The following is a 24,080-nucleotide window of genomic DNA, read 5'->3' on the forward strand; positions in this document are numbered from 1 at the left end:
AAGAATGTGACCTTTTCAAAGGAAAAAAATAAATTCCTGGAAACAGTCCCTGAGGAAATATATGCATCAGATTTACTAGACAGAGACTTTCAAAGAATTGTTGCAAACATGCTCAAAGAGGTAAAGTAAGACAGAATCAAAGAGCTAAAGTAAATCAGGAAAGCAATAATATGAACAAAATGAGAAAATAAAAATTTTACCCTAGAGGTTCAAGAATATACTTGAACAAGCAGAGAAAAGAATCAGTGAGCTGAAAGACAGGTCATTTGAAAGATTGGAATCCAAGGAACAGAAAGAAAAAAAAGAATAAAGAAGAGTTAGCAAAGCCTAAGGGAATTACAGGACACTATCAAGTACAGCAACATGCGCTATGGGAGAAGGAGAGAGAGATTCTTTTGAAGAAATAGATTATTAAATAAAGGAACTATATATATATATATATATAAAGTAAACTATAAAATAAAATAAACTATATATATATATATATATATATATATATAAATCCAAGAAGCTCAACAGACTTCATGTAGGGTAAATCTAAAGAGCCCTACATCAAGACAAATTGTAATCAAACTGTTGAAAGGCAGATATAGAATCTGGAAAAAAAAAATGATAAAATTAAAAAAAAAAAAGAAAGATATAGAATCTGGAAAGCAGCAGGAGGAACGGGACTCATGTACAAGGAAGCCCCAATAAGGCTGTCAGTGGATTTCTCAACAAAAAGCTTGCAGACCAGAGGGCAGTGCTGTGTTGTATTTAAGTATTAAAGAGGAGGGGGGAAACAACTATTAACCAAGAATTTTATATCTGACAAACTGTCCTTCAAAACTGAGGGAGACATTAAAATATTCCTAGACAAACAAAAGTGGAAGGAGTTCGTTACCCCTAGACCTGACCTATAAGAAGTGTTAAGGAATGTCCAAGTTGAAGTGAAAAGGTTCTAGAGAATAATTTGAAGCCAAGTGAAAATACAGAACCCTTTGGGAAAGGTGAATAATAGACAAATATAAATATCAGTATTATTATAATTTTGATTTGTCACTCTGCTTTTTATTTTCTATAGCCATATTTAGAACACAAACATATGAAGATAATTTTAAGTCTATATTAATGGGTTTACAATATATAAAGGTGTAATTAGTGACATCAGTAACAAAATGGGATGCAAAGCTAGAAAATCTGAATAGGCCAATACCTAGTAAAGAAATTGAAGCAGTTACCAAAAAGTTTACAACAAAGAAAGCCCAGGACTTAATGGCTTCACTGGTAATTTCTACCAAACATTCAAAGAATTAACACCAGTCCTTCTCACACTCTTCCAAAAAATTGATCAAGGTAGAATATTTCCTAACTCAATTCTATGAGGCCAGCATTACTCTAATTTCAAAGCCAGACAAAGGCACTACAAGAAAACTATAGGCTGATATCCCTTATCAACACTAATGCAGAAATCCTCAACAAAATACTAGCAAACCAAACTCAACAGTGTGTTAAAAGGATTATACACCTTAACCAATTATACACCTTATTCCTGCAATGCAAGAATGGTCAAATCAATGAATGTAATACACCACTCTAACAGAATGAAGAGGGGGACAGAAGCACAGGATCATCTCAATTGATGCAGAAGAATTTACAAAATTCAACACCTTTTTTTTTTAATGTAAAAACACTAAACAAACAGACTTTATGGAACTATTACAATATAGTAAAGGCTATGTGTGACTGTTTATAATAGCCAGGACATGGAAACAACCTAGACGTCCATCAGCAGACGAATGGATAAGAAAGCTGTGGTACATACACACAGTGGAATATTACTCAGCCATTAAAAAGAATACATTTGAATCAGTTCTAATGAGGTGGATGAAACTGGAGCCTATTATACAGAGTGAAGTAAGCCAGAAAGAAAAACACCAATACAATTTACTAACACATATATATGGAATTTAGAAAGATGGTAATGATAACCCTATATGCAAGACAGCAAAAGAGACACATATATAGAACAGTCTTTTGGACTCTGTGGGAGAAGGCAAGGGTGGGATGATCTGAGAGAACAGCATTGAAACATGTATATTATCATATATGAAACAAATCACCAGTCCAGGTTCGATGCATGAGACAGGGTGCTCAGGGCTGGTGCACTGGGATGACCCTGAGGGATGGGATGGGGAGGGAGGTGGGAGGGGAGGTTCATCATGGGGAACACATGTACACTCATAGCTGATTCATGTCAATGTATGGCAAAACCACTACAATATTGTAAAGTAATTAGCCTCCAACTAAAATAAATAAATAGTTTTTTAAAAAAGGAAAGAAAACCCTTGACTTATAGCGAGTAGCCAGCCACTTGCTTCGGGCCGTAAATAACCACAGCTTAAAAAAAAAAAAGGCTATGTGTGAGAAAACCACATCTAACATAATACTCCATGGTGAAAGACTGAAAGCTTTATTTTTCTGAGATAAGGAACAATACAAAGATGTATACTTCCACTACTTTTATGCAACATAGCACTGTAAGCCCTATCCAAAGCAGTCAGGCAAGAAAAGTATCTAAATTGGAAAGGGAGAAGAAAAATCATCTCTGCCGATTTCTGGATCCCATGTATAGAAAACCCTAAAGGTTCCATCAAACTGTTAGAAGTAATAAATTCAGCAAAGTTGTAAGATATAAAATAAACACACAAAAATCAACTGCATTGCTATAAACATTAAACAAGCTGAAAAGGAAATGAAGACAATTCAATTTACAATAGTATCAAAATGAATAATATAAGTAGGAATTGACTTAACCAGGTAGGCAGCAGACTTATACACTGAAAACTACAAAATGTTGCTGAAAGAAATTTTAAAAAGAGGGAGTTCCCTGGTGGCCTAATGGGTAGGATTCCAAGCTTTCACTGTCATGGCCCAGGTCCAGTCCCAGCTCAGGGAACTGAGATTTCACAAGCTATATGGTATATTCAAAAATAATAATAATAATTTTTTTTAAAAAATTGAACACTTGAGGGAAAATCTGTGTTCATGGGTTGGACCCTTACCTTTCACTATATACAGATCAACCTAAACCTGATCAAAGACCTAAATGCAGGAGCCAATACTGTAAAGCTCTTAGAAGAAATCATAGGGGAAAGGCTTCATGACATTGGATTTGGGAGAGGGTTCTTAGCTATTGGCTTCCCTTATAGCTCAGTTGTTAAAGAATCCGCCTGCAATGCAGGAGACCCCCATTTGCTCCTGGATCAGGAAGATCTGCTGGAGAAGGGATAGGCTACCCACTCCAGTATTCTTGGGCTTCCCTTGTGGCTCAGCTAGTAAAGAATCCACCTGCAGTGTGGGAGACCTGGGTTCGATCCCTGGTTGGGAAGATCCCCTGGAAAAGGAAAAGGCTACCCACTCCAGTTTTCTGGCCTGGAGAATTCCATGGACTGTATGGGGTCACAAAGAGTTGGACACGAGTGAGTGACAGTCATTTTCACTTTCTTAGCTATGACACCAAAAGCACAGACAGCAAGAGGAAAATTAATAAGTTGGACTTCATCAAAATTAAAACTTTTGTGCATCAAAAGACACTATCAACAGAGTGAAAGGCAACCCAAGGAAAGTGGGAAGATAATTGCAAATCATGTATCTGATAAAGGATTGATACTTAGAGTGTATAAAGAACTACGCTTAACAACAAAAAACAGCCTGATGAAAAAATTGACCAAGGACTTGAATAGACATTCTCCAAAGAAGTTATACAAATGACCAATAAGCACATGAAAAGATGCTCGACATCATTGTTCAATCACTCAGCCATTGTGTGCAGCTCTTTACCGTGCTAATGACTGTAGTCCGCCAGGCTGCTCTGTCCATGAGATTTTCCAGACATGAATACTAGAATAGGTTGCCGTTTCTTCCTCCAAGGGATCTTCCCAACCCCGGGATTGAACCTGTGTCTCCTCCATTGACCGGCAGATTCTTTATACCACTGAGCCACCTGGGAAAGTGAAAGTGAAAGCCGACTCTTTGCAACCCCATGGACTATAAAGTCCATGGAATTCTCCAGGCCAGAAAACTGGAGTGAGTAGCCTTTTCCTTCTCCAGGGGATCTTCCCAACTCAGGTCTCCTGCATTGCAGGCAGATTCTTTACCAGCTGAGCCACAAGGGAAGCCCAAGAATACTGGAGTGGATAGCCTACCTAGGAAGCCATCATTAATTCAACATCATTAGGGAAATGCAAGTTGAAATCACTGTGCTTAGTCCTCAGTCATGTTCTGACTCCTTGTGACCCCTTGAACTGTAGCCCACCAGGCTTCTCTGTCCCTGGGATTCTCCAGGCAAGAAAACTGGAGTGGGTTGCCATGCCCTCCTCCAGGGGATCTTCCCAGCCCAGGGATCGAACCCAGGTCTCCTCACTGCAGGCGTATTCTTTACTGTATGAGCCACCAGGGAAGCCCAAGAATGCTGGAGTGGGTAGCCTAACCCTTCTGCAGGGGATCTTCCCGCCCAGGAATTGAGTCAGGGTCTCCTCCATTGCAGGTGGATTCTTTACCAACTAAGCTACCAGGAAAGCCCTGAAACCACACTAATCCCATTCCCATTGGGATGGCTATTATAAAAAAAATTTTTTTTAAAGTATTGGTGAGGATGTAGGGAAGTTAGAACTCCTTTACATTGCTGATGGGAATGTAAAATGGTGTATCAACTGTGAAAAATAAATGTTTCTTCAAAACAAAACATAGGATTATTACCATATAGTCTAGAAATACCACTTCTGGATAGATACCCAACCAAATAAACTGAAAGCAAGGATTCAAAGAGATATTTGTATGCCTATGTTTGTAGCAGCCTTATTTACAGTGGCCAAAAGGTAGAAACAATTCAAGTGCCCCTCAGTGGATCAATAGATAAACAAAATATGCATACATTTTGTATATGTATATACAAAATACAAAAAACAATATATACATAGAATGGATAAAATAGTTGACTTCAAAGAGACAGAAAGTAGTAGAGTGGTTCCTGGAGGCTGGGGGAAGGGAGTGGGGAATTCATGTTGTAAAGGACAGCATTTCAGGTGGGGAAAATGAAAAAGCTCTGGAAAGGGATGGTAGTGATGCTTGCACAACAGTCTGACTGTACTTAATAGCACAGAACTATACACTTAAAAATGATTAAAATGGCAAATTTTATGCTATATGTATTTTACCAAACTTTTAAAAAAAATCTTATCACTAAAAAGTTAGCGTAGATTCTCTATGTTTTATTGCTATTCACTTGTCATTCATTAGTTTATACTTGCCCACCTTTTACCACTCAGCTGTCCATACTCCAGGCCAGTTCTTCTCACAGTGTTTCTTCTAGTTCACTTCAGTTTAAGATTCAGAAGCTCCTCTTTGAAAAGTCAGTGTGCTACATCCATTTTAGAACATTCTGTCAAGCAAAGACATCCGAGTATTCCAAATCAATAAAGGAGACAAAGACAAATAAGACAGGTAAGTGATTTTTTAAAAATATTACTAGCTAAAATTACAAAAGCAGCACATGCTTATTGAAAAAAATGCAGATAATCTAAGATATACAGAGTATAAAGTGATGGTCCTCTCCCTCATTTCCCAGAGGTCACCACTGTTAATAACATACCTTTATCCTTTCAGAATATGTGAATCATATCTTTTCAAAAATGGAGTTGTGCTAATTTGGAAAAGATTTTAAAATTTTAAAACTATGTTTATCTTCACCATCATTATCACTAAGATTTATTGAAGCTTATGTTTGGCAAAGTGTTACAGTCATCTCATTTAATTATTATATGGCTCTTTTGAGTAAGTTGTTATTTAAATTTTTCAAACAAAAAAGGTGAAATAACAAGCACTCCACTAATACGTAGTAGAATTATGATTTGAAAAAAATTGCTTGACCACGGATTTCACATCTATAACTTCTTTGCCTAAAATCATTGATAGTCTTTCAAGTTCACACATACAAAACTACCTTATTCCATTTAATAACTGATTGTATCTCTTGTGCTACCTCTTCCTTAAAGCACTATTTTTCCTTAACATTTCAGACACCATATTTGATTTTTCTCATTCCTTTTTGGGTTGCAATTCCTCATTTCTTTCTGTAGGTTTATTCTCTAATACCAGGCCACTAGATATTAGACTTATTCAAGCCCTTCTTTGTATCTTACTTTATATTCTTGTATGAGCTATTTCATCTTCCATTGCTTCGGATACTTATGACAATAACTCGTAAATTTATCTCCGTACTCCAGATTTACCCTTTGAGCTCTAGATCCACATGTCTCATTGTCACTTGAAAGCCATATTTTACTGAATGTCAGACCTGAGCTTATACATCCTCTATTTTTTCCCACCTATACCATGTTAAAAGTAATGAGTCTTATAAGCTACTGTGTGGAATAATAGTGCCTTTTATTTATCCTAAATTATCTCACTTAAATTTCCAAGGATGATTCCTGATACTGCTACTAATGTCCTGTTGGTCATCAAGTATATTCACTTTCCCTGGGACCTGAGAGGTGTTCTTCTTGATACCAAATTTTCCTTTGTTATACCTAGACACTCCTGCCACTATGACATTAAATTGTTTGTCTAAGGACCTCTAGTCTTTATGAAAACTTGACTGCTTTTAGCTTTTCTTCACAGAATAGCCTTTATCCTAGACCATACTAAAATGTCAGGTAATCCCAGATAATACTGAACCAATTGTATTCTCTTTGCTCCTTCCGTCCTTAAATTCATAATACTTCATAAAGCAGCAAAGAGAATTAACTTTTTATGAGTAAATATATTTTACAGATGTCACATCCTTTACATGTAAATATGCCCAGCCCTACAAAGTTGGCATTATTAGCCCCATTCTCAAATGAAGAACCTGAGACTCAGAAATAAATCAATATTGCAACATAAGTGGCAGAATCGATACTGAAACTGAGCTTATCTGACTCCTCTAAGTTCGTAATCATTATACTAACCTAGTTAAATCACAACCCTTCCCAGGTATTCCATCTGCTTTCTTCCCATTGCTACAAATAACAAATGCTTTTTCAGTAGCTCTTGGCCACATAAATAGAGAGTTCAAAGCAGAGGTCTGCTGGAAGGAGAATTTGAAAGTCTGGCAAATAACCAACCACTGGAAATGAGATTGCCTGAGGGGAAGGTTGTTTTCAGTCACTAAGTCGTGTCTAACTCTTTGGGACCCCATGGACTGCACTGTCTCCTAGAGTTTGCTCAAACTCATGTCGGTTGATTCAGTGATACCATCCAACCGTTTCATTCTCTCTTGCACCCTTCTGTTCTCAATCATTCCCAGCATCAGGGTCTTTTTTCCTGTGAGTCAGCTCGCCATATCAGGTGACCAAAGTGTAGTGGAGCTTCAGCTTCAGCATTAGTCTTCAATGAATAGTCAGGGTTGATTTCCTTTAGGATTGACTGGTTTGATCTCCTTGCAGTTCACAGTGATTTTGGAGCCCAAGAAAATAAAATTTGCCACTGTTTCCATTTTTTCACTTTCTGTTTGCCATGAAGTGATGGGATCAGATGCCATGATCTTTGTTTTTTGAATGTTGAGTTTTAAACCAGCTTTTTCACGCTCCTCTTTCACCTTCATCAAGAGGCTCTTTAGTTCCTCTTGGCTTTCTGCCCTAAGGGTGATGTCATCTGCATATCTAACGGGAGAGTAAATAGCAAAAAGAAGATCTTGGTAGAGCTAGATAGACTCCTGTGCATCTAGTCATGGTGATTATTCAAGGGGCTTGGGCATTGCAGTCAGGCTAACCTGGATTCAAATCCCAGCTCTACTTCCTACTGAGAAACTTTGAGCAGGTTATTTTCTAGCTCTTTGCCTCAGTATTCTCATCAATAAATGTGGAAAATAATCTCAGGAGGTTAATTTAATGCTTTTAAGTGAAATAGAGAAAATAAAGCTCTCTGATTCTGGTGCATAGTAGTCAGTGAAATGATCGTATAATAATGTGTTGATGAAAAATTTGGTTGCAGAACAATTCACATTTTTTAAAAAGATACATACACATGTACGCTGAAGTTTTGAAAGAACACATACCAAAATGTCAATAGGAATTACCTCTAAGGACGGAATGGAGGGCAAAGCAAAGGAAGAGACTTAGTTTTTTACTTTGTACACATCTGAGGTTTTGATATGGTTGTGATGGTGGACATTTTGTTGTTTTTTGCATTGTTTTCAACAGATGTGCTACTTTTGTAATTTTTAGCAACCATTTTGGTTCTTTATCATTTTGAGCCTGTTTTGTCTCTTTGTAAACTTTGAACAACCAGAGTTTGTTTATTAATTATTTTATTTGTTTATTGCTTCATAGAATGTTTTTGATTCAATGAAGATACCACACTGATTTTTCAGAGAAAAAGCTTCTGAGTCTTAAATTACAGTGAACTATAAGAAGAATTGAAAAAACTGGCCTAGAGCATGCAGTGGTTGTGTGGTAAGTCTGGTGACAAATTGTATATGTAGTGATAATCAGAGCTTTAGTTAATGTACATATTCACACATGTTAATAATAGTATGTAGAAACCTTATTCATTATTACAGGAAGGGAGCTAACATTTGCGAAGAGCTTACATACATTTTATACATGCCATCTACTTCAGTACTTCAAGTAAATATTAATTTTATTTCAAAGTGAAAGAAACCAAGGCCCAAAGAACCTGAGTAAATTAATCAGGACCAAAACACAATATTGTAAAATAAAAATAGTTTACCATTTTGTATACAGAGAAATTGGTGACAGCACCATCACTTAAAAGTAGATAATCAGATTGATAATCTAATGTCAGACTGTAGGTCTCCTGGATAAGTCTTGGTATCAGGAGGGTGGGAGAGGGCAGGATTTATAACTCCCTAGTTATAGGAGAATATAAGAGTTTGGTTTAGAAATGAGCTGTAGAAAGCAGATCTCCAGTTGCTAATCCTATGCAGTCTCTCTTTTTCTTAACCTAAAATTGAAGTTGATGTTTTTGGTTTACCAGTTTCAAGATAGTTTTTGTCTAAAATGTTATATACTGGAATAATTAATATTTAATTATCTTTCTTCATGAACTATGGAGTTCCCTATTGAGAGTTTTTGTAGTAGCCACGCAAACCTGTCAATAAAGGTTTTGTTCTCTTTGTTAATCTTGCAATAGTTTGGAAGGTTTTTAAACTTTTTCTTTGAATCCATTCAATATTTACTAAATTTCTCTTCTTTTTTATACTTGGAAGAGAAAAAAATGGTGTTTCTCAGAATATTGGGATTATTTCTTGAGGATGAGAGAGATTATGTTTGACCTATTTAGAGTATTATGGATGACTGAGGACACTTGAACTTTTTCCCATTTAGGAAATAAGTGCTTTGGAAAATATGAAAAATGAGAATTCTCAATGTTAGCAATAGAAAAAAATTCAGCTTATAGAACTCTATTTTAATATTTATGAAACCCATGAAAACTTGAGCAGCTGTATGTCCAAAATTATAGAAAATATGCTGCCTTAATTTTGAAGATGGACTGAAATTTTGCCAGGATAAAGGGACTTTTCTTAAGATAAGCTTTTTGCTTTATTTATGATAGTCAAGAGAGTGTATAGAGAACCATTTTTAGTAAATTCAAGGTGTGTGCTATATTTGATCAGCATTGTTACAAGTTTTGCTTTCAAACACTGAGAAAGGATATAAAGTATATTCTGGCACGAGCACCTCAGTACCTGCTTACCTCTTTAGATGCTGGTAGACCACTTGTCTTGCTAGTCTTTGGAACTGGAAGGAGTGTCAGATACACAGAAGCCAGAGGCATCTTGGCCAGATGGTGTTTGATGCAGATGGATGGTTAGTTGTCATGCAGCTCTCCTAGTTGGTAACTTGTTGCTGCCATCTGACTCAAAGAAGCATTCACACACACTGGCTGTCAAAAGCATCTTCTCTTCTGTCTGTTTTAGCTGTCATGTCTGTGCTCTGTACAGAAGTGTTGACAAGACATTGCTGTTGTACATTTTCAATGTGGTTGTTAGTAATTTTTCTGTTTTGTAGGGTCTTTGCTAGTGCTGGAATGTACTTGCTTTGTAATTGTACTGATTTTTGTGTGTGTAAATACTATGACAGTGCAACAATTATCTGACCTTTTAAAGGGAATTTTCAGATAATAAGTTTATATACATCTGTTCAGTGAACAAAAAGCATTTAATAAAAAGAAGAAAAGCCTCTTGTTTCTGTTAGTTTCCAAATATAGCAAGTAAACTCAGTTCTTCTGGTTATTTCCCAATTTGATACAATATCCTCTTCTGGACTTTCCCTCTCATGGCTTTGTGGTCAGTCTTTATACTGTTTCTAAATATTTTCTCTTCTCAAATTAGTAAATTTTTTTCTGACAGTATAAGCTTCCCTTTTTTTCCAAAAAAAGGAAAAACGAAAAAATCTTCAGACATAGCCATTTTTTTGCATCTATCTTCTGAAGCTTAATTTTCTTTTGTCTTATTTGCTTACTGACTTACTATCTCTATTTTTCCTATTTTTCTTCAGAAATGTAAGCAAAACCTTATCTCCATTCCTTCAGGTTAACTTATGAAGACATATCTATTTCTCTTATATTTTCTTAACTTAATTAGATTATTTATTTGACTAATATTTATTGAGCACTTCAGTATGTGCCAGGTACTCTGGAGATATCAGAATAGTCTCTGTCCTTGAGGAGGTCATAGTCTGAAGAGAAATCATACATATAAACAATTAGGCTAGACTAATAATTGATACAATGAAAGTGTGTGGAAAGAACTTAAAAGAACATTGGTTATTGCTATTCTGTTTCTCCTGCTATACTTCCAGAGTATCAGTTTTTTAAATTATTACAGAATTTGCTTAAGTTTATGAAGTACTTTGTTAAGTGGTTTACTAAATAGTGGAAAACTTCAACTTGAAATTGTTGATCTCTTGATTTTTTTTACCTGCTAATGAAAACATTTTCAGCATTTTTCATTTATTATAATATGTTATATGGAGATGTGCTAAAGTATGTTTTTAAGCCAGAAACTAGAAGATGAAAATTACCTGGCAGAGGCTTTCTGAGTTGCTTCCAAAAGAAAATACAGGTCATTTGTTTTTTCATTAAGGTTGGGAAAAAAATATGTAGTAGATAGAGAATGGGCTGAGGTTTGAATAACTTATACATTTATTCTGAGTGTGTCTCTAACTTAGTAAGTTTTTTGTACTGGTCATTTAATGCTTGATAGTAAAATAAATATACCTATTGAAAAATAGTGAAAGAATGGATTATTTTTGGTTCATGTTTATGGAAAGTTTGGAGTTCTTTAGAGGAAGTTCTAAATACACAAAAGTAGATAGAACAAACCATAATATCAGGCATGTTTGCTGATTCCTCAGCCCTGGTAGCTCTGTGTAGACAAGGCAAATTTAAAGTATTACAGAATTAGCATTAGAGGTTTAAACCCTTTTTATAGTCAACCCACCCACTCTTTCTAGGGGCTTGGATGCAAATTTATGTATGAATAAGTCTTGTTCTGGGAAGCCTGGCCCTAGGCTGGAATTTGGTATCCAAAGTTCTATTATCACACTCCTAGTCATAGGATGTATGGTTCAGACAGATTCAAAAGATTCATTCTTTTACTTAAAATAATAAAATTTACTTGAATTTTATTTTAATTGGATTTTTTTTTTTTTCAATAAGCTTGTACTGAATATGTCCTATGTGTAAGTTACTTTGCATAGAAATATCAAGTTACATGAAGCTACCCTCAGGCAGCATGCAAGACAAAACACCACTTGGATTACTTAACCAGCTTTGTCAGTTACTCATGTTTAAAATGTAATACAAAATTTCACCTTTTATTTGGGAAAATGTGCTATTTTGCTTTCATTTCTTAAGCTAATTTCTTTTGGGACTCTAGAAACAGCTGTGTCATTTATAAAGTACTTAGTATTTGTGGATCTCTGAAAATACTAGAGCTTGACTAATTTTGATCATTGATTAAGAATCAATTCAAAATCAAATATTTAGTATCTATTGAAGGACATTCCAAGATTATTAGAACCCCATTTCATATTTCAAGGAATTTACAATTTAATCATTTATATGTTCTAGTGATAGATATTGGTAAAGAATTCTCTATTATTTTTTGGTTATATATTTTTCAGACTTTGTGCTAACTTGATCATCGTAATGGAGTGTTTTCAAATATCAGGTTTGCAACATTTATATGCTGCAATGCGAACTTGTGTGTTCTTTTCACTGCTCCCATCCAAGTACTAACTAGGCCTGACCCTGCTTAGCATCCAAGATCAGACCAGATCGGGCGCATTCAGGGTGGTATGGCCATAGACTTTCATTGCTTAATTCTCACAGCCATTGCAATAGTAGTAAAGTGACTGGATTGAAAATATAAGGGAAATTGTGGTATTTAAGATGTCCATTAGAAATTAACCCTGTGGTTTCTTGACTTCTTAAATCCTAATCTTGGAATTTCTGATCAATGTAATTTTATAATTTGGGCTTGTACCTTTGATTTTCATAGTGTTTTAGCTGTAACTACTTTGTGTTTTTCTACTCTAAAAATAAATTCAAAAGTGCATTTAAGAACATGAAATCTTAATTTTTTAAAGTTAGTATTTTTTATAGAAAAACTTTAACGTAGCATCCATTTTGTCATTCATGCTTTTTTGTTATCATTACAGATTAAATTCTAAATTATAATTTTTATCCAAGAAACTGTACATTGAGCTCTTAACAGAAATTTCTCTAAGGTTTCTCTAAAATTTTACAGTGCTTAAAGTGTTTTAAATCACTTTTGTTTGTAACGATTATAAGTACATGATTGAATCCTGTTTTCAGCTCGTAAATAAATGCCCCTGTAGCTGGGAAATGGCAATATGAGTAACTCATACCTATATGTAATTACTGACGGACATTAATATATACACGTCTGTCAGTAGATGCCAGGCTAACTGGTCTTTATGTCAGCAGACTGAGAACTATGAGCAGAGAATACGTGAGCAACAGGAACAGCTGTCACGTCAGCAAACGCTCATTGACAAGCTCAAGTCACAGTTACTTCTTGTGAACTCCAGTCGAGGTATGTTCATTTAAATTTTTAAGTATTTCTTAAACCTCTGTGGAAAAGAAAGGTGGAAGTTAAGTTTTTCTGTTTTATTTCTGCTGTGTTTCTCAGTATTTCTGGTATCTTAATACCTGTGGTGCAGTTAAGTTTTATGTTTATTTAAGAAATGAACACTTGCAGGAAATGGGAAAGTGGACAGCCACATGTACCATATGGTGGCCCTCTTAAGTTGGTAAAATTTCCTAGAAGACAATTTTTCAGTAACTAGCAAAAGCTTTTTAAATGTGTGTGCCTTTTAAACCAAAAATTTGAGTCCTAAGAATGTATCATAAAAAAATATTTCTTCAGGTACTCAAGGTATATATTACAAAGATGCTCATCACAGTAATAATTTCTAATAATGGAATGTTCAACCATTAAATTACAGTCATTCATGTAGGAAACAGCTGTGTGGCCAAGTAAAGTGATAATAATAGGTGTTCACTTAGAAACATGAGACATATTCATGATATATAGCAAAATGAGAAAAGCAAGATAAAAAGCATGCAATTTTATCTATGCAAAAAAATTGTTTCTTGTGAATTTATTTGTATTGAGAAAGAAAAATTCTGGTAAAATATAAACCAAAATGTTACTAGGAATCATTCGCAGATGATAAAAACTGTGAGTAGCTTTTTATTTATACTTTTCAGCATGTCTGCATTTTCTGATTTTTTTATAATAAGCATAGAGTCATTATACAAGTAAGTAAACAGCAAATGCATACCTGAATATATTTCTTAAATAAAAATTTAATTGAGTTTGCTGATGATAAGATACAAACAGCATAATTTTAGTTTTGTAAATTCTATGTATTCTGTATACTACTAATACTGGAAGTGTAGGAATTTTGTGTGTTTATTGGGAATGAAAATTTAAAATACGAATCAAATATGCCAAAATCTAAGTGGACAAATCTAAATTGTTAAAGTAATTATTATCTAAAGAATTTTTAAAACCCATAGTTTAAAATCTCTGCTCTTTAAAATTAGGGGTTTGGGTGTATATTCTTTTTACTTTTCTAAGTGGTACCCAAAACAAGGATTTCCCACTTAGGTCCAAGAGGTTTTTGTCTTACAGATAACGGTTGTGGCTATGTTCCCCTGCTTGAAGACAGCGAAGCAAGGAAGAATAATTTGACTCTTGATCAGCCTCATGATAAAGCAAAATCAGGAATACCAAGAGAAAAAGAATCAAAGGTAGACTGGGCTGCCATTTTATTCCCTAAAGGAAATAAATGAAAAATCAGACTTTCTGAATTATTTAGTCAGTATTCTGTTACATTTGGGGTGGGCAGGAAAGTTGGAGAAAGCAGACAAGATTCTTTTCAGCCGTAACACTGTTATTACAAGAAGTAGAATTTAAATGCTAGTATATAACACATCTTCCTCATTTTGTTTTCTTAAAGTGAATCCACCACTGGAATTCTAAACAGAAGTTCTTTATATACAAGCAAGTAACTTACATGTTCCCAAATATATCTGAAGCACTATTTCCAAGTAAAATAAAGGCTTAAATTTCTTATTTTCTAGTATTCACTTTTCTATATCACAGGTGTTTACCAAAGAGATAAAAGATTTAACAAAGAAAGATAAAAATAATATAGTAAGACACAGATGATTCTGGGCTAGAAAATAGCATTTTTGTTTTTTCATTTGCCTGTGTTTAACTAAAAAACAAAATCCACCTAACTAGCTGAAGCAAAAGTCTTCATTGAAGCAGTGTAAAAGTGAATATTGTATATCTGTGGAGGAGATATACACAAGGATGTTCATGGCACTTTGGTTAGAAATAACCTAAACATCCATCAGTAGCACAGTGGTACATCATTACAGTTAAACATTTTAGAAAAATTAAACTGAATATTTACTTACTACTATACCTGGATTTCAAAAGCAGTGTTGAATAAATAATAGAGATTACAAAATGATAAAATAGGAATAATTTATTTAGATTTTTTTTAATGTAAAACATGACATCATTTATAAAAATATAAATGCATAATAAAAGTAGAAAAATACATGCAGGAAGGGTACATATTTTCTTTAGAAAAATAAAGATGGGGAGAACTAAGACTAAAAAAATTTCCTACAGTGTCTCTCAGTTCATAGTTCTTTATTAAGAATCAGTATTGATTTTTTTATTTGAATCATTCAGTTCTCTTCGCCCTTACTCCAATTTCCATTTATCTAAAACTGCTAGTAAACACAAGAAACCATGCCACTGGAATATGTTTATAGATTTATTTTGCCAAACACAAAGTTCAGAAACAGTGATTCTGACTTTTAGAATACAGTTTTGTGATAGAGCCTAGTAAGTACATTTTAAAATCATTAAACTACTGTAAAATACTGACTTTATATAAAGGTAGTGCTTAAGTAAGTAATATTTGCAGACCATTTTCTTGTTTCAGGGACTTCTAAATGTCATGATTTACCATTAATTTTTAGTCACAATTCTTAATTTATTCTAATTATATCTTTGAAGATAATAAAATATCTCCAGTTCAAAATACTAGAAGGTATTTTTGAAAATAGCAATCTTGATTAGAACAAAAGGGGTAATGTGAAAAACTCTAAGATGTGTTACTAATTTAGTTAATTTTGAATTTGGATAATTTGTCATTATTTGAAAGTTTTATTAGCATCTGTCAGTTATGAACACTTGAATTGAAATTAAGTGTAACAGGAATCATGTCAAAGGTAGCTTATTATAAAAAAATTAATAATGTTGCATAGATTATATTTGTAGACAGATGATAAGAGGAAAATATATAAAGCTCCAAATAAGAAATAAATCTAAAATTCATTGAGTTCTCTTAATTCTCCTTACTATATTTGACAACTGTATATTTAATGTGAGCAATTGAGCACACACATACACTAAAAATGGGCTTCCCAGGTGACACAGTGGTAAAGAATCCATCTAACAATGCAAGAGATGCAAGCAATGCAGATTCAATCCCTGTGTTGGGAAGATCCCCTGGAGTAGGAAATGACAACCCACTCTAGTATTTTTGCCTGAAGAATTCCATAGACAGAGGAGCCTGGCAGGCTACAGTCCATGAGGTCACAAAGAGTCAGACATTACTGAGTGACTGAGCACACACATGTATTTAATACTTTGAGTAGCTCATCAACTCAGTCTTTTTATATTATAATAAAAAATTAATGATTTTACATTTCAATTTCTCATCTCCTTTTATATGTGAGTGAAGTCACTCAGTCGTGTCTAACTCTCTGCAACCCCATGGACTGGAGCCTACCAGCTCCTCTGTCCATGAGATTTTCTAGGCAAGAATACTGGAGTGGATTGCCATTTCCTTCTCCAGGGGATCTTCCCAGCCCAGGGATCGAACCCAGGTCTCCCGCATTTTGGGCAGACGCTTTCCCATCTGAGCCACCAGGGAAGCCCTTTTATATATCTAGAGCCAAAGTGCTAATAAGCACTAAACATATAAAGGATTAAAGAGAACAGATATATTCTAAAGGAATGAATAAATTGGATTTATTGAGTATTTAAGAGCTAGATATATATTCATTGTAAAACCTTAGACCTAATTTAGAAAAATACTGGCAAGTTGAAATTAAAATCTTTTCCATTGGCATATATGTTGGTCTATGCTTATTAAGTTATAACTAAATACACTTTTAGCTAATAGAAGTGAAATTCTTTCCTAAAAATTTTAAATGGTATGGATACATTTAAGATTTTTCCAAAATGAAAAAATTCCATATTGGTTGCTTGCAGTTTTAAAAAAGTATGCATGTATACACAAAATAAAACCTATCAGGTAGTATTCAGAAATGGCTAAGTTAGTGATACAATTTTTTCCCTGTTTTCAATGTGACTTTATGTTTATTAGCCTTCTCAAAAATGAATTAATTTTGTTTTGTTTTTTTTAATTGAAGTATAGTTGATTTACAGTGTTGTGTTAATTTCTACTATACAGCAAAGTGACTGAGTTATACATATACTGTAAACATTCTTTTTTGTATGTTCTTTTCCATTATGGTTTATCATACTGAATATAGTCCTCTGTGTTATAAAAAGTTCCAATTGATTTCATTCCCAATCAGTTGGCCAAGTCTCTAATGAATTAGTGACTTAACAGAAATGTTTTGAACCAGGTTTAGGACTTGATTACAGTATTTGAAAAGGGAAAGATCCCTGGACAGTATAGTAAATGTCAACAATGGCTGCCTTGGAAAACGAGACACAGAGTGGAGGGGAAAGAGGCCCTTTTAGAATACTGTATTTGAGAAATAGGAAATTTGTAGTTCAGTCTCTGTTTATGGTAATCCTACATAAGAAGCCTGACGGCCACAAGTTCATGGGGTCACAAAAAATCGGACAGTACTGAGGGACCAGCACTTTCACTTTTTTTACACAAAGCACATGCAAGAATCCTTTGATTTCTAAAAGGATATAAAGAGTCAAGATAGCAGAACCTGTATCCTTGAATGACCCTTAGTATTCTGTTTACAGTTTAGAGACATTAGGGGAGAAGTCCTCAGTTTAAAGGAAAACCTGAGTTTCACTTCTTGTTCACCACAGTAGTTTGTACAGTGTTTCTTGATGAGATAGAATTCATTATATTATCTATCATATAACAGACCACCTCAGATTTACCCTAGCACTTAGCAACAACTATCACTTCCTGTGAATCAGAAATTCAGGAGTGACTTAGCCGGGTGGTACTGGTTCAGGATCCCGTGTTATCAAAGTCAAGATGTGGCCAAGGCCTTCCAGTCATCTCAAGGCTTTACTGTGGTTGGAGGATCCACTTTCAAGATGGCTTACTCCAAGATGGCTGTTGACAAGAGACCTGGCCACACAGGCCTCTCATCACACTGACAGGTATCTTACTCAGACTAAGAAAGAAAGAGATACAAGAGAGCAAGGAGGAGCCCATAGTGCTTTCTAAAATCTAGTCTCTAAAGTCACACCTTTGCTTCTGCTTTATTCTGCTTATTAGAAATGAATCACTAAGTGCTCCAGAGATAAGAAAATAAGTTCTTCCTCTTGGAAAAAAGAAGATTATCGAAGTTTTTGTAGACCTACTGTATTTAAAAGTATCACAGGGATTGTAGATTGTGGTGTACAGAAGAGGGTACCAAAAAGATCAAGGGTATGTGGGGGGACAGCACAGTGCTTCACTTACCATGTGATAAATATGAATGAAAGATAAAGGAATCTGGCAGAATTTAATAATGAATTTGACTTCCTAAATTATATTATTATTCATCTCAGAGGAAAGAAATATCATAGCTTATTTATCTTGAGAGTAGTTTCAAAAATTCTAATATGAATATAGACTTTCCAGGGGAGATTAGCTGAGCAGTGCTTTAGAGAATCAAGAAACTTGCATGTTATTACTGTGAAAATTAAAAATTGTAAACAATCAAATCACTCAAAAATACATATACTTGTTCTTGGCAAAGACTACAATCTTGTTTGCAGGACACCATTGTCAGACATAGTAACATATGTCATGATGGCAGTTATTACTTAGCAAATTTTGTATTTTAATGTAATTACAAATTGGCATTGTTTAATTTACTTTTGTAAAAAAAAGCTAGGATTGTAATATGTTGGGGGTTTTTTTTGGCTGCGCCACATGGCTTGTGGTATCTTAGTTTCCTGACCAGGACTTGAACCCAGGCCAAGTGCAGTGGAAACACAGAGTCCTAATCACTGGACTGCCAGAAAAATCCCCTGGATCATTTTTCTGATCTTGAAAACGAAACTTTCTATAATGGTGCTTTAGGAAATACTTCAGTTGTCAAACTGAATGCTACCCAAGGTGTATAGGGTGTGACAAAAAACTTTGGCATCTTTTCCATTTGTGTGTGTGTAAGTTATACAGAAGTCTAGAGTGTTTTGACACAATATGTAGAGAGCAATAATGTAAAACACATAAAATAATTTAGCAATATTAGTAAATTTTTTCACTCATTCATTCAGTACCTCTAAACTGCCCTCTGACTTAAAGTCCTGATTTAATAACCAAATAGACATTATTGAATGGTCTAGGATCCAGGATACAAAGTAGGTATTGTATGAGTTTATTTGAACTTTTAACTATTTAGAGACAATGTATTCATGTGTATAAAGAGCTGTTTTTATGCTTTATTTCTGATTATACATAATTTATTCCTTATGCATCTTTTTTTCATCTGAGGTATTTACTTTAAACAAAAGTTTAAAAATACAAAGAATACAGTTGTTGCTGAAAGATGCCAGTTAGACACTTGGCAAATTTCTAATATAGCTATCATTGTGATTAGATCAGCAAATATATGGTAGCTTTGAGGAGTAGGAAAAATTTTGTAGGTTCAGAATAGTAAAACAGTGATGGACCTGTGGAGCTACCATCAGTGCTAACGTTAAGGAAATAAGATATGCTGTACCTGGCAATTGCAAGTATATATAGAAGCTATGACATATTTGAAGAAAACTGATGTCTAAAAATTCACTTGTCAATCACTTAGACAAGAAGGATTTATTGAACTCCTTCTATTTACCCAGTCTTGCTAGTCTTTGATAGGAATACAAAAAAATAAGAGATAAGATCTGCCTCCTTTAAGGAGCTACAACCTAGTTGGGGAAACAGAGATTTGCAGACCCATAGTAATAATAGCAAGCAAATTTTAAGACAATATGAAATCGTAATTACATGATAAAATGAAATCCTAATTGTCATTTTATGGTACAGATAAATATGTGTGGAAGTAGCTCAATTGTGTCTGACTCTTTGCAACCCCATGGGCTACACACAGTCCATGGAATTCTCCAGGCCAGAATACTGAAGTGGGTAGCCTTTCCCTTTTCCAGGGGATCTTCCCAACCCGGGGATCAAGCCCAGGTCTCCCGCATTGCAGGTGGATTCTTTACCAGCTGAGCCACAAGGGAAGCCCACAGATAAGTATATAGAACCTTAATTTAGAAATAAATATTCCCAGTGAGCTAAAGGTAGGCTTGATCAGACACTCAGCATTTAGTTTAAGTGGGGGGGGGGGGAAAGCGGGGAATTCTTAACTTGCTTATATCTTAATAGTATATGCGTAAACATGTAAACTTAAGTTTTGTGCAGTATTTTAATGGAAAAAGAATAATTTCTAGGCAAGGACCAATATTATTCCAGGCTACTATGCAGAACATAAAATAAACGGAAAGCTCAAAGGGTTTTGAAAACCCAATTTCGTTTACTATAACCTTTTTTAAATGACATAATCATGACTTCAGAGGATGGTGCTTCTTTTTGTGTCTTTATTCTGTAGACAGTTCTTCAGTGAGAGACATTTGCCCATGGTGTGTTCCTCCGTTTATTATGTGTGACAATTTTGGCAGGCACTGTAGCTTATAAAATCTTTGCCTCACAAGTCTAGGTCTTGGGTGGCCTTGGAAGGTTTCCATCCTTGAATTGTTCATATCTCGTATACTCTGGACTTCAAGTGCACCTCTCACTTCAAGATCTCCATCTGAGTTTCAGGCCCCTATAGCTTCTCTCACCACTGTAGATACTTTCTCTGTTGTAAGTCTCTTAAACTAGATTTATTTGTTGGCTAGGTTGCTATATATTATCAGGTACCTGGTTTTATATATATAGTAAATGCTTTAAAATAAAAGTTATCATATATAGGTATATGATAAATATTTATTATTTGAACGGAAATTAGACCATTAATCAAGATAGGTAACTATCAAGTGATTTCCATGACAAAATAAAATATGATTTACACCACCACTCAGTACCTTTCCTGAGAAAGGAACTTTAAAAAAAATATGACTTCTTACATTCTTACTTTTGTAAAAAGAAAAAAGTATATATATATATCCCTTACTCCATTAAGGCTTGACTCATCTTTTATTAGATAGAAATGCCCACTATATAATGGCACATGACAGCCTAGCCTAGGGATTACTAAGGGTTGGAGAAAATGTGTTTGGTATAGCAGCTTGCCTTCTCAGAGCAAATGTTCCATTCCCCCTGGTTTTATTTTTAGAGATTGGATCAAATATGCCTTCTTTTTATATGTAACACTTATATATTACTTTCTTTGATGGTTAGTCTTTGTTTATAAAGTTTTTGGTAGAATAATAATTAGAAGGTTGCTTTCAACAAGTTTATTCTTTAAAGTTTTCCCAAAGTGTCATAATAAATATATCACAAACTCTTAAGAAAAAAATCAATATCCAAATCATTTTAACATTTACATTGAAATTTCTATTATAAAAATTGAAGAACTGACTCATTAGAAAAGACCCTGATGCTGGGAAAGATTGAAGGTAGGAGGAGAAGGGGACGACAGAGGATGAGATGGTTGGATGGCATCACTGATGCGATGGACATAAGTTTGAGCAAGCTCCGAGAGTTGGTGATGGACAGGGAAGCCTGGCATGCTGCAGTCCATGAACTCGCAGAGAATCAGACACAACTGAGTGACTAAACTGAACTGATTCTGACAAGTATGAGGTGGTACCTCACTGTAGTTTTGATTTGCATTTATCTAATGATTAATGATATTGAGCATCTTTTCATGTACCTGTTGGCAATCTTACATCTTCTTTGGAGAAATGTCTGTGTAGGTCTTCTGCCATATTTTTTTAAAATTTATTTTAATTGGAGGCTAATTACTTTACAATATTGTTGTGGTTTTTGCCATACATTGACATGAATCAGCCAAGCCATGGGTGTATATGTGTCCCCCGTCCTGAAACTCCCTCCCACCTCCCTCCCCATCCCATCCCTTTGGGTCATCCCAGTGCACCAGCCCTGAGCACCCTGTCTCATGCATTGAACCTGGACTGGCGATCTGTTTCACATGTGATAATCTACATGTTTCAATGCTGTTCTCTCAAATCATCCCACCCTTGCCTTCTCTCACAGAGTCCAAAAGTCTGTTCTTTATATCTGTGTCTCTTTTGCTGTCTCGCATATAGCGTCATTGTTACCATCTTTCTAAATTCCATATTTATTTCTGCCCATATTTTGATTGGGTTTTTTTTTTTTTCCTGTTAATGAGTTGTGTCAGCTGTTTGTATATTTTGGAAATTAAGCTCTTGTCAGTCACATCATTTGCAATTATTTTCTCACATTCTGTAGGTTATCTTTTCCTTTTGTTTATACTTTCTTTGCTGTGCAAAATCTTATAAATTTGATTAGGCCCCATTTGTTTGTTTTTGGTCTTGTTTCTGTTGGGAGACTGACCAAAGAAAACATTGGTACAGTTTATATCAGAGAACATTTTACGTATGTTCTCTTCTAGGAGCTTTATGGGGTCATGTCTTATATTTAAGTCTTTAAGCCATTTTGAGTATATTTTTGTGTATAGTGTGAGGGTGTGTTCTAACTTAATAGATTTCTGTCTTTTCCAGTAACCACTTGCTGAAGAAACTGTTTTTTCTCCACTGTATATTCTTACCTCCTTTCTCGAAGATGATTTGACTATAGGTGTGTAAGTTTACTTCTGGGCTCTCCACTCTGTCCGGTTGATCCATCTGTTGGTGCCAGTACAGTGCTGTTTTAATTGCTGCTGCTGCTGCTAAGTCGCTTCAGTCGTGTCTGACTGTGCGACCCCATAGACGGCAGCCCACCAGGCTCCGCCATCCCTGGGATTCTCCAGGCAAGAACACTGGAGTGGGTTGCCATTTCCTTCTCCAGTGCATGAAAGTGAAAAGTGAAAGTGAAGTCGCTCAGTCGTGTCCAACTACACGACCCAGTGTACTGCAGCCTACTAGGCTCCTCTGTCCATGGGATTTTCCAGGCAAGAGTACTGGAGTGGGGTGCCATTGCCATTGCCACAGCTTTGTAGTATTGTCTGAAATCTGGGAGGGTTATACCTCCAGCTTTGTCCTTTTTCCTTAGGATTGTTTGGGCAATTTTGGGTTTTTTAGGGTTCTGTATAAATTTTAGGCTTATTTGTTCTAGTTCTGTGAAAAATGTCATGGGTAATTTGATAAGGATCACATTAAATTTGTAGATTACTTTGAGTAGTACAACAATTTTAACAATATTAATTCTTCCAATCCAAAAGCATGGAATGTCTTTCCATTTCCTTGAATCATCTACTGTTTCCTTTATTAATGTTTTCTGGTTTTCAGCATATAAGTCTTTCACCTCCTTGATCAGGTTTATTTCTAAGTTTTATTTATTTGGTGATGTGATTTTAAAAAGGATTATTCTTTTATTGATACTTTCCAGTTCTGATACTTTATTATTAATGTAAAGAAACAACAGATTTCTCTATGTTGGTAAGTTTCTGGTTTTTAATTTAATATGTAATTTTAGGTTTTGCTTTGTTATTATACTAGAAATAAATTTTGAGGGGAGAAGATAATGAGACGTGGCATATTATTTTTTAAATCTTTTTCTCTGACTTCTAAGCAGATTTAAATATCCCTAATGTGGCTTTTCTCCCCTTCTCTCCCCCTTTTGTACGCTTTCTTACATTTCCCATTTTTCTTTTTTCTACTCTTCTCCAGAGTCCACAAAACAGAGTTACTGTATTCTATTTTTTCGTGATTTATCCTGACCAAGGCAGGGATTGAACCTGTGTGGCCTGCAGTGGAAGCATGGTGTCTTAACCACTGGACCACCAGGGAAGTTGCTACTTTAACAACACTTCTTGAATTTGTAGTCTTCTATAAGATATTACTAGCATTTGATGAGAAAGAGATGGGGAGGGCACACCTAATGTATCATTTGTACGTAGTATTTTATGCTCTTTTAGTGTCTTTGTTGCTTGCTTAAGGCGCTCTTGCCCTGTTATGAAAGCTGACTTTTTCCCTGAAAGACTTTTTCTTTCTTTGCCGATTAGACATCTTTCCATACACTCGATATTTTGCTCTAAAATAGAGAGAAATATCCTAGAATCCTAATAAAACTATTGTAAATTAGTTCCTGTGCATTCTCTAAGCCATTAAATGTGATTTTTTTTTTTTCCTT

The 24,080-nt window shown here is 34.9% G+C and overlaps 1 protein-coding gene across 9 annotated transcripts in view; it reads left to right on the forward strand.

The window, feature by feature from the left end:
- Positions 1 to 24,080, forward strand: part of TANK (TRAF family member associated NFKB activator) — a 96,812-nt gene that overhangs the window by 52,709 nt on the left and 20,023 nt on the right. For 7 of the 9 annotated variants that reach the window (XR_010662496.1, XM_065931638.1, XM_065931637.1 and 4 more), the window contains 2 exons: positions 12,994 to 13,105; positions 14,210 to 14,328. Coding sequence is in view for 8 of the 9 variants with exons in the window: in XM_065931638.1 (XP_065787710.1) it covers positions 12,994 to 13,105; positions 14,210 to 14,328 (231 nt within the window). In the remaining variant the exon portion in view is untranslated. The remainder of the gene's footprint in view (positions 1 to 12,993; positions 13,106 to 14,209; positions 14,329 to 24,080) is intronic. The other 2 variants (XM_065931636.1, XM_065931642.1) reach the window with 1 other exon arrangement.

Source organism: Muntiacus reevesi, chromosome 3 (genome assembly GCF_963930625.1).
Source record: "Muntiacus reevesi chromosome 3, mMunRee1.1, whole genome shotgun sequence".
Lineage (NCBI taxonomy): Eukaryota > Metazoa > Chordata > Mammalia > Artiodactyla > Cervidae > Muntiacus > Muntiacus reevesi.